General features: G+C 40.0%; 1 protein-coding gene across 4 annotated transcripts in view; it reads right to left on the bottom strand.

The window, feature by feature from the left end:
• TAF4B (TATA-box binding protein associated factor 4b) overlaps positions 1–12,139 on the bottom strand; it is a 179,024-nt gene that overhangs the window by 47,478 nt on the left and 119,407 nt on the right. The window contains exons 15-16 of one of the 4 annotated variants that reach the window (XR_006195061.1): positions 8,940–9,042; positions 8,656–8,730 (exon numbers count right to left, since the gene is read on the bottom strand). The exons of 2 other annotated variants lie outside the window; for them this stretch is intronic. Coding sequence is in view for 1 of the 2 variants with exons in the window: in XM_042909613.1 (XP_042765547.1) it covers positions 8,563–8,730 (168 nt within the window). In the remaining variant the exon portion in view is untranslated. Of the gene's footprint in view, positions 1–6,945; positions 8,731–8,939; positions 9,043–12,139 lie in introns of those variants that run through there. One more of the 4 variants, XM_042909613.1, reaches the window with a different exon arrangement.

Here is a 12,139-nt window from a genome sequence, read left to right as displayed (position 1 = left end):
TCAAGCCCGATAGGTGGTATTGCATTTAGAATGGGAACCACATTCTATTTTTGTTTATTTACTAAATTTTTATTTTGGAGAGAGAGAGAGAGAGAGAGAGAGCATGAGCAGGGGAGAGGAGTAGAGGGAGAGAGAGCAAGAGAATCCTAAGCAGACTCATGGAGCCTGACGAGGGGCTGGATCCCACAACCCTGGGATCATGACCATGACCTGAGCTGAAATCAAGAGTGAGACACTCAACTGACTGAGCCACCCAGGTGCCCCAAGCAAACAACATTGTACTGTGGCCTTTAGTATGGTGGAATACACCAAGTGAACAATCAAAATAAAGTCCTGAGAAATCTAGAATGACCATTGTGAGAATTGATGAACTGGCCCCCTCGGTTACAAAAGGGACGTGATGTGTAGGAAAGGAAATGGAGTTATCCTCACATAGTGAAAGTGCTATCATCGTGGGACAGAGATTAGCTCTGAAGCACTAACAAACAAAACAACAAAACCAAAACTCCCATTCAGTGTAGGAATCAAGAGTGCAGGCTTTGGGGTTGGACAGACTGAGGTCCAAATCCCATCTCAACAACTTTCTCTGTGACTTCCACTAAATTGTTGTCTCTTGACACACCTGTGTCCTCACCAGTAAACTAGAAATACCAATAGCAGTAGCTATCTGTAGTGTTAATTCAGCTCTACAAACTGCGAGAACAGATGCATTGGGAGTGGTTTACATATTAGATGTTTATTTCTCATTCATGTATAGCCCGAAATGGTGTTCTTGGCCAACAGGCAGTTTTGCTCTGGGCCGCAATTCAGTGACCCAAGGCTCTTCACATCTGGTGGCTGTGCCATCTTCATCATGAGCCTACCGAGGTCTCAGTGGAAAGGGAAAGAACATGCAAGATCCTACATGGCAGGTTGTCCTGAGCCAGATCAGAAACATATCACACACTACTTCTGCCTACATGTCTTTGGTCAGACCGCAGACACATGGCCACCTTTAACTAAAGGGAGACTCGAGATGTGGTCTAGCTGTGTATGCAGGAGGAAATGGATCCCTGCCAGACTCTCGTGAAACTGTGTGAGGGTGGGTTTAGATAGTGCAGGTAGAATGCTTAGCTTGGCCCTGTACCTTATACATAGTCAGTGTTCAAAAAATTACTACTGTTAGGGGAGACTGGGTGACTCGGTTGAGTGTCGGACTTTGGGTCAGGTCATGATCTCATGGTTCATGAGTTTAAGCCCCGCATTGGGCTCACTGTTGTCAGCTCCAAAGATGTCAGCGCAAAGCCCTCTTCAGATCCTCTGTCCCCATCTCCTTCTGCCCCTCCCCACTTGCACTCTCTTCCTCAAAAGTGAATACACATATTTTTAAAAAATTACTACTGTTATTATGTGACGTTACAGAACAAAAGCAGGCCCCCTCCAAATGCTAAGTTATAGGAAGGCAGCTTTCAAATCAAGCCAAGACAGAACATAGAAATAACAGGACAATTCAAGTATGGATTGTATAATATAGTAAGGTCACCATCACTGGCATTATTAGAGGACCTGTGTTTCAGGGATGCTGAAGGGAATTCTTTTATTAGATGGGATTGGATAACCTTCAGATAGCCTCAGAAGTATCTAGAACCTTAGGCTGCAAATAAGTGGCTTGATTCTAAGTGAATTTACACTTAAATGTGGTAGACTAGACCACATAAACATCTTGTTCAACAAACACTCATCTTTGCAACCTAGTCTGTGCCTTAGCAATTGATGTCACTCAGTAACCTTGAAACAGATTTAATGGCACAGAGGATGCAACATCTTATCATTTTGCTTGATTTGATATCTTTCTCTCCTAATCCCCATGCCTGCCTCTGCATTTTTCAAAATGATGGATTAAAACTTAATCTTGGAAACCTGAGATTTCAGTCCGCCTTTGAGATAACTGAAGACACTGTGTCATGAAGACAAGTTTGAGAATCTGCTAAATGATTGTTCCTATGCTAATATTTCAGGCAAAGCCTGCTGTTTTCTGACCTTTACAGACTGCATTCAGTAGACTTTTCTGTGTTGTTCTTTCTAGAATATATGCAGACTTCCAAGGGTCTTTTCCCCAAACCACTGCCAACTGTTTGCTTATTTAGTAAATCCTTAAGAAAAAGACAAAAGATGACTTTTTAAAGCTACGGTAGGCAAAATACACATTCTTTTAAAATTAGTTAGAACCTTTTAAGTATTCTATCACAGAAGAAATCTGATAAAAACTTGAGTCGCCTGTAGTGACCCTAGGTGTAGAAGTTGGTACCAACTCCCAGTTCCAGAGGCTAATGCTTAATCTGTGATTAGTCAATACAGCTATTCCTGACGTTTCTCAGGGAGCCTGGGTGGCTCAGGTGGTTGAGCGTCTTCCACTCAGGTCATGATCTCACGGTTCCTGAGTTGGAGCCCCACGTCAGGCTCTGTGCTCACAGCTCAGAGCCTGGAGCCTGCGTCAGATTCTGTCCCTCTCTCTGCTTCTCCCTGCCCATGCTCTCTCTCTCTCTCTCTCAAAAATAAATGAACGTTAAAAATTAAAAAAAAAAAAAAGCTATTCTTGACATTTCCCCAAGTTCGAAGTCTCTCCTTGATGACGCATCTCTCCTGCAGGAATTCTGGACTTTGCTCCTTACTTTCCTTCCCCAATAATATACAAAACAGATTCACCTGAACACACTATGGTAAAACTAGGACAGCACCAAAAGCTTTGTCTAAAGGGGAAGAGAAAAGGAGGAAAGGTCAGGATCGGCATCTTGACAGAACTCAAGATCATAAGTTTCCAGTGTAAAGAGATATAAGGTCAACCCCTTCCATGTTAGCAACCATTAATTTTTCACTGCTCTTGAAATCAGAGGCAGAAAATAAAAGTATCAGGAATATATAAAGGATGCTCCTGCAGTGGGCTGAATAGTGTCATCCCCCGCCCCCCCATTCCCAAGTCCATGTCCACCTGGAACCTCACAATGTCACCCTGTTTGGAAATAGGGTCTTTGCGGATGTTAGTTAAAAGCCAAGATGAGATCATACTGAATTGGAGTGAGCCCTAAAGTCAATGACCAGGTGTCTTTATAAGAAAAGGACGTGGAGGACACAGAGGCCATGCGAGGACAAAAGCAGACACTGGTGTTTTGCTGCCACAACCAAGGAACAGCAAAAGCCACCAGAAGCCGGAAAGGCAAGGAAAGTTCTCTCCTAGGGCCTATGGAGGGAGGGTGGCCCTGCCAACACCTTGATTTCAGACTTCTGGCCTCCAGAACTGTGAGAAAATACGTTCCTGTTGTTTGAAGCCACCTAGTTTGTGGCAATTTGTTATGGTAGCCCTAGGAAACTAATACACATCAATAACAACACTTGAATTGTTCCTTGACTGGGGTCTAGCCCAGCACCACAGGCTTTTTGATAATGGCAGAAGGCATGGAAATGACACAATGTACCATTTATTCAATTGTCTTGCTCTTCTCTGTGTTAGAGGCAACCACTGTCTATTTCTATGGGAATTAACATTACTGGGAAGTACCCAGTGAGATATTTGTATTGCCATTTGCAAGTTTATTATTTAAAAAAAAATTTAATGTTTATTTTTGAGAGAGACAGAGTGCAAGTTGGGGAGGGGCAGAGTGAGACGGAGATACAGAATCCGAACCAGGCTCCAGGCTCTGAGCTGTCAGCACAGAGCCCAACGCGGGGCTTAAACTCATGACCTGAGCTGAAGTCGGATGCTTAACCAACGGAGCCACCCCGGTACCCCTCCATCTGCAAGTTTAAAGGTTCTTTGAAGCCAACTCAGTACAATGACTTTATACTTCTGTTTAGGGAAGTGGAGGCCTAAGATAGATTCATCAAGAAGCCACTCATCTTCAGGCAAAGCCTGTTACAATTACAAACAGGAAAAGTTATCAGTCCCACAGCCTAAACCTCACAGGTAACATTTCAATACTAGCTTTGAAAGTGCTAAGCAGCTTATGTAGAATTATGGCAATTCTTCTTCCAACCTACCTTATCGTGTACAGGGCCGGTGCAAGGAATGATATTAAAAGGGTATTTCATTTCACCCCTAAAGATGACAAATTGAAATTGTTTTAAACAAATCCAAATGCAGTAAGAGGAAATGAGAAACACAGCCTCAATGTCACTTTGAAGGATGAACCTCAAAAGTGACATTTTATTCTAAGTTGTTTCTCTTCTTTCAGCATCTCCAGTGGTAGAAAAAGGACACAAAGCTAGATCGACAGTATGACCTATAACATCTACAGATTTAGCACAGAAATAAATGTTTTCATTTTCCTCATAGCCTTTTATTTTCCAGATGAGGAGACGAAGGCACAGAGAAGTTAAATAATTTGCCCAAGGCCACACAACTGGTAAGAGGCAAGATTAGAGACGCAGCCAGGGCAATACTGTGTCAATACCACCTACAATAAGAAAACTTAGTAAGGTGTCGACCTGGCATTATTAAATTTTTTATTTACATTTATTTATTTTTGAGAAACAGAGTGAGACAAAGCGTGAGTAGGTGAGGGGCAGAGAGAGAAGGAGACACAGAATCTGAAGCAGGCTCCAGGCTCTGAGCAAGAGGTCAGCACAGAGCCTGATGCGGTGCTCAAACCCACGAACTGTGAGATCATGACCTGAGCCGAGGTCGGAACGCTCAACCGACTTGAGTCACCCAGGCGCCCCTCGACCTGGCATTATTAAAGAAGAGTTGCCATTAAAATTGCTCTCACGGTTTACCAACAAAGTCAAAAGTCTTAAAATGAGTTCCTAGGGAGTATTTCCTTCCCACAAATATTCAATGTGCCAAGTAGACATAAATGCTAACCCTATCACTCTTGTGCCTGTTCTGCTCACCCACTAGCCAGCGTTCAAGAATATGGTGGCAGACACTCTAGGTTGCCTGCCGGCACAGCGGTCTCTCAATGTTTTCCAAAAGAAAAATATGGCAAAACCATTCTACTGAGGACCAATTTTCAACTTGTGAACCAACTTCAGTAAAAAAGCAAATGCACCAATGCAACACAACTGAAATGCACATGAAAATACTCAGAAGTGGTTAAAAAGTCAGAGAAAAAGGTACTGATATCAGATGTAAATCATGCCTACATGAAAAAAAAAAGTCATTTCAGTTCAGGGAGCCCAAAAAATGCCTGAAAAGATAACAACGCAAACAACAATCAAACAAAAACTAGCTACCATGTCATGTATTAACATATGACATACTATATTTTATTTCATGCAGAATCATGGAGTCTTACTAAGCTCAGACTTTTATAAATACTTAAGTTAGTTCATTATACAACTAGGGATAGAGAGAAAGTCCAACTTAATCTGAGATCTTGGTTCCATATTTTTCTGAAGAATATGCCCTAATATTACATGCATTCTTTGCTGCAACTATGACATATGACATACTTGGTATAAATGGCCTTAATTCTTTTTTTTTTTTTTTTTTTAATGTTTATTTATTTTTGAGACAGAGAGAGACAGAGCATGAATGGGGGAGGGTCAGAGAGAGAGGGAGACACAGAATCAGAAGCAGGCTCCAGGCTCTGGGCCATCATCAGCCCAGAGCCCCACACGGGGCTCGAACTCACGGACCGCGAGATCGTGACCTGAGCTGAAGTCGGACGCCCAACCGACTGAGCCACCCAGGCGCCCCATAAATGGCCTTAATTCTAAATAAAGTGTTGCCAAAATTCTAATGAAACAAAATTTAACTCAAATGCAGGATTTAAGAAATATAGGCTTTAAAAGAATGTTAAATGTTGATCTTATTTTTAAGAGAAGGTCTTAAAGATACTCATGGAGGAAACAATTTAGATCAATCAGTTGGCGAACCTGGGTGGCTCAGTCAGTTAAGCATCCAACTTTGGCTCAGGTTGTGATCTCACGGCTCATGAGTTCGAGCCCCGTGCCAGGCTCTGTGTGGATAGCTCAGAGCCTGGAGACTGCTTCAGATTCTGTGTCTCCCTCTCTCTCTGTTCCTCCCCCACTCACACTTTGTCTCTCCCTCTCTCAAAAATAAACATTAAAAAAAAAAAATTAAAAGATCAGTCATATTAAAAGTAAATGGGTGAAATATGGGTGAATTTTATATATAAAATATGCCTCAATAAAGTTGCTTTAAAAAAAAACAAACAGGTAAGAGAATGTCCAGTACTTTACTCTTTTACTGTTCATCACCCAAGATAAATATTTACTTGAAGGCAGAGGGTCACAAACGTCAATACTTGAAGGGTTCAGACAAGGGAAGGTAAATTTATGCCCCCACATCTAAAGTGAACAGGCACTGGATGGCTCCAGTGGATTACCATACACAAGGAGGTACCTAATGATTCCAGATCTTCTGATTTTTCAAAGGAGGTGGAAATATAGATTTTTGTAAATTAAAACACGGGAAACACTGTATGAGTCACAGAGAATGCCTTTATAGATCAAATCTACCCCAAGGCCACCATTTTGCAAACTGAGCAGAAGAATACTTTGGATACACTGTACTTGTTCTTTTGTAAGATATACTTCACGACACAAATTTTAAAAATGTATATTAAAAATAAGGTTTGAAAAAGAATATTTTAGTAAGAAAACTGATGGGCCAAGAAAAGCTTTTGTAATGAATATGTTTAGCTTCCTTTGTGAGTCAAATAGCATGCAAATTTACAACTATTCCAAAGACAGTGGTAATAGTAACTTGGGATTTGAAGTGAGGTTCTGGAACCCAAATGCTGATACTCCAAAGTAACAATCCTAGCCAAGAAAGATCCATTGCCCAGCAGGTAAGACCCACTGCCCAGCCCCCAGGTGTGGAGGCTTACTACTAAAGATACTGGTTTTCAAAGTCAGTAACTGAGCAAAATTATTCGTATAATAAAATAATTATTTTAATGAAGTATTTGAAATAATTTTAAACATTTATACACAAATATGGGAATATGCTGCACTTTACAAAAAAATAAAGCTAAGCATTTAAATATACAAAAACAACTTTAGGTATAGATCTCTTCTGAAAGTTTCTCTTTTAACATATACATAATTTATAGCATTTTACATAACTTGCTGAAACAAAAATGGCCAATTTAACATTTATTACAGTATAGAACATGGCCACAACAGTCCCAATGGGAAGAACAGGATAAGGAGTAACATACCAGAGGTGTGTTCTTTTCCCCCTGAATTCTTTTTCTAAGAAGCACAGCTTTCCCATTTTTAAAAAATCTTCTTGGAGGATTTACTTGTTCTTTCTGTATGGGATTCTAAATACAGCTATTATTTTTCACCAACTACATGCCACAAAGGCGGAATTAAAAGAAAGAAAGGAGGGTTTGCTTTACAAAACATCAGCTTCCTCCTCAGGTGGGGGGAAAAAAAATATATATATGTATATATATTGCTCCTCATAATACATTTAGATCCAAGATCTCCAACAATGAAATGCTGACATTACCTTTTGAGTATAGAATCCAAAATGGAATCCTATTGTTAAAAATTTCTAATCATCGATTAGGATTTTGTAAATGCAACAAGATGCTTAAAACTTGCGGTAATGAAAAGGATTTTAGAAAACTATCCTTCTTGAGATTTAAAACAATACACAAAACAAAAAATAACGACTTCCTTTTGAGATACTGTACATTTGAAAATGTTTGATACATTTTCCTTTTTTGGTTGGGCTGTGATTTTGTCCTGTCAACAAAACGTGTACCGATTGCTCTGGAGTTCCAATCCCACCACTGGAACGGAGGGCGCATGTGCAGCATGGTTCCTGTTCTGAGGTTCCACTCTCATTTTCCCCTCCTCAGTTTGAATGCAGTGCCCCATCATTCTTTTCAGTACTTCCCACCTTTTCCACTTTTCAGTGAGGTATATCAGCAGCTTCCATTTTAAAGTTTCCCTGACAAGGATGTCCCCTCACTTGGTATCAGAAGCAGCATATGGTGACGACCCAGAGAGGAGCCACCTTTGTGGGGACAGGCACAAACTATCCCCATCTGTCTCCGTTTTGACAACACTGGGACTCGGCTGACCAAAGTCACTACAGACGCTGTGGCTTGTCACCTGGAACTACAGAAGGTGACTATCACAATTAGCTAAGCAACTTCTGATCCCAGCCTAGAAAACCTAACACTTTGAGACAAGTTCAGCAGAGGATGAAATATAATCTTGGAAAGTCGGGACTCTTCCTTTCTTTCCCCTGCATCATAATGCAGGCTGTGTTAGGGAAAGACACCTCGCCTACAGTCCAGCAAATGAAGCAGGTGGTAACAAACAGGGCCTTAACTTGCTGTAATTAAATCCACAGGTAGGCAGAAGCCTATGTCTGTGTGAACTGTATTTCATAACCAATTTCCAGAAGACAAAGTTGAATTCTAGTCATTAAGAACCCCGTGGGATGTGTGAGTAAGATTTAATAAAAGTTTGTAACTGTAAACAATGATCTTCCCTATTGGTGATTATTTTCCAGAAACTGAAATTTCAGGAGAGTGCAACAATGCTCTTTATGTCTTCTTTGGCAGTAAACAGCAAGGATCTGGATGGAGACTGGAGTGGTCACTTCAGAAGGGCAAGGTACAGAGCTCGAGAATACTTCATCTCTCTTTCCTGTTCCATACAGAATATCAAGTCCCTGAGACAGATTCTTGTGATTCTTGGACGAAGCAACTGCTTGGTGGCTGTCAGGCTGGATGTCCCAGAAGCAAGAAGATTGTCTTTTAAGCCCTAAACAGAATAGAGAAAAAAGTTTAAAGTAACCAATCTTTCATAAAGGGAAAAACTGTCTTCAGCATGGAAGAGCTACTAGCCTCTGGCCACTGAGTTAGGTGCTGGAGAGAATACAGTAACGCAGCAGGCTCAACCCTGTCCCCAGCAGCCCCATCTCTTGGGGAAGGCCAACTGCCCCCACACCTCATTCAATCTTTCTCTCTCACCTGGACCAGGGCCACAGCCTCTTAACTGATTTCTCCACTTCCAGGCTCTACTTCACTCCATTCTTTGCTGTGCATTGAAGGCCAGACTTTCTTCTTTAAAGGTCTTAGACAAAAGTTTCGGGATTGATGGATGTGGTCATTATTTCAATTGCAGCGATGATTTCATAGGTATATGTATATATAAAAATCTATCAGACTGAATACTTGAAATGTGTGCTGCCTTTTGTATGTTGATTATAAAAATAAAAGAAAAAGCCTTACATGATTCAGGTCCTACCATTCTGTGGTTCAAAAATCTTCAATGGCTCCCCCACCCTGTCCAGACTAGCTACCTGAGCACTTGTTATGACAGCTATGTTAAATCACTTCCCACACATGATCTCTTTTCTTTCATGTAACATTGCAACAAGTTACATGGGTGCTGCCTCCATTTATCAAATGAGAATACTGAGCTTAGATAGGTTAAGCGACCTGTTCAGTCACACAGCAAAACTGAACCAGGACTCAATTTCTAAGTTGATCTAAAGTGAGTGCTCTTATGGGAATGCAAGCTGGTGCAGCACTCTGGAAAACAGTATGGAGGTTCCTCAAAAAACTAAAAACAGAACTACCATAGGACCTAGCAATTGTACTACTAGGCATTTATCCACGGAATACAGGTGTGCTGTTTTGAAGGGACACATGCACCCCCATGTTTATAGCAGCATTATCAACAATTGCCAAAGTATGGAAAGAGCCCAAATGTCTATCGATGGATGAATGGATAAAAAAAAAATGTGGTATATATATACAATGGAGTATAATTCGGCAATCAAAAAGAATGCAATCTTGCCATTTGCAACTACGTGGACGGAACCGGAGGGTATTATGCTAAGTGAAATTAGTCAGTCAGAGAAAGACAAAAATCATAGGACTTGACTCATATGAGGATTTAAGAGACAAAACAGATGAACATAAGGGAAGGGAAACAAAAATAATATAAAACAGGGAGGGGGACAAAACAGAAGAGACTCATAAATATGGAGAACAAATGGAGGGTTATGGGAGGGGTTATGGGAGGAGGGGATAGGATAAATGGGTAAGGGGCACTAAGGAATCTACTCCTGAAATCACTATTGCACTATATGCGAACTAATTTGGATGTAAATTAAAAAAAAAAAAAAAAAACTTAAAAATAAATAAAATAAATAAAAAAATAAAGTGAGTGCTCTTAGTTATTACTGCGTTATATTATCTACCAAATCAGGTACAAACTCATCACATGGCTTCCCTGCAGGCTCACTTCCCACTGTTCCTTTACAAAAACAAAGGCTGGAAGAAGAAACGAAAAATAACAGAATTCTTAAAGGATAATTTTGTCAAGGTGAAATCCTTTATTCTCTCATTCTTTTTTTTTTAACCATACTTTGTTCCCAAAAACATCTTGATAGGGTTGTCGACCCTCCTTTCACCCTCCAAAAGACTTATATTTATATTTCCGTAACATAGGAGGCAAATCTTCTGGTTCTGTAACTATCCTTTTATAACCATCGAATTTTGATTATTCCCTCTACATTTTTGTTTTGTTTCGATGGAGGAGAAAGAAATCCTCTTTAAGGAATACACTTTGGTCAAAACAAGTCAACTTAATTCTATGCATGTTCACAGAATGACTGAGGGGCACTTTACCTGATGGTCAAACAAAATCTCCTTAAGAGATGCTTTGTAGTTTTGAGGGAGTATGATAGCACAATCACATTTCTATACTTTCATAAGGTTAAACATGTTCAAAAGGATCCATGGAACAAATTTTGGAAAGTCGACATGTTTAAAAAGGATGAAAACTTTACTCTTGGCTGCACAATTGCCTGGCTATTTGTCCTGGAGCCAAGCTATGGGACAGCCAGTCTTTCACCACTTCTGCAAGGTTCTCAGTAATGAATGGGCATACAAGTGTCTGCCTCTGTGACTTTCACTAAAGCATGGCAGTCAAGCACTAGCACATTCCTCTTCCCGTTACCACTTAGACGTGGTATAATATAGATGTAATCCTAACCACTGTGAATTATCACCATCACAATATTTTCCTAAGGGTTTTGCAGAATGGACCTGCCAACTGAGCTTTAGAAAACTGGATAAAAAACACACATTAGGAAGAGAGTTAATAAAACATGTCATGGGCAGTGAGTGGCAATTTTGCTGTATATAGGACTTATCTGTTTAAACTATAGTATATTTAAATAGAGGCATTTTCTTAGCCAAAAATTAGATATAATATGCTAAAGCTGAATCGATAGTTGTTTACAAACGTTTTCTATTAAGAGTTTGCCTAAAATCAATCATCTAATGTTTTATATGGATTTTGAAATGTAAATGGCTAGATGGATACACAATGTCTTGGCAAATGTAAATACCCAGAAATATGTCACATGTCCACTGAAAGACATGTATGAGAATGTTTAGTACTATTATTTGTAATAGACCTAAACAAGAAAACATCCAAATGCCCATTAAGAATAAATTGTGGAATACTTACACAAATGGAAAACTACACAGCAGTAACAAACTGAGTAACATAGATGAATATCACAAAAATGAAAGGATCCAAACACAACAAAATATAGTCTGATTCCATTTCTATAAAGTTCAAAGCTACAGAAGTCAGTACAATGATTCCCCTTAGGGGAGAGGAGTAGTGGCCAGAAAGAGATAGGGCAGGGTTATCTGGGGTTCCGGTGACGTTCTCTGTCTTGACTGGAGTATTGTCTACATGGGTGTGTTTGTGCTGTGAAAATTCAGTGAGCTTTGATTTGTGTGCTTTTCTGCATCAATGTTATACTTTAATTAAAAAATTAAAATGCTCAAAAAAACACCCCACAAACCCTTGTCCAGGTAGGAAATAAAAAAGAGAGCAAAGAGGGAAAAAGAGGAAAGAAATAAGGCAAAAATGTTAAACAGAAAAAAATTTTTAAAACCGAATCATCTGGGTAAAGAACAAAGGGGTCACAGTTCATGCTTGTCATGTGATAACCCTAAAGGATTCAGGAGAAAGAGCCATATTACAGCTGCCAGCACAGGGTTGAAAAGAAGGTCATTCCAACAGGATGTAGCAGAAGGCCTGAGGCAATGTTATAAATGAAACAAACCCCAAGGGACATTCAGTAACCCAACAGAAATGTCTTTCATAATTCACAACTTTACAAAGGTGATAGCATCCTCTT

The sequence above is a fragment of the Panthera leo genome, chromosome D3, assembly GCF_018350215.1.
Source record: "Panthera leo isolate Ple1 chromosome D3, P.leo_Ple1_pat1.1, whole genome shotgun sequence".
Lineage (NCBI taxonomy): Eukaryota > Metazoa > Chordata > Mammalia > Carnivora > Felidae > Panthera > Panthera leo.
Note: the sequence above shows the minus strand (reverse complement) of the source record. Positions and strands in the feature narration are given on the sequence as shown.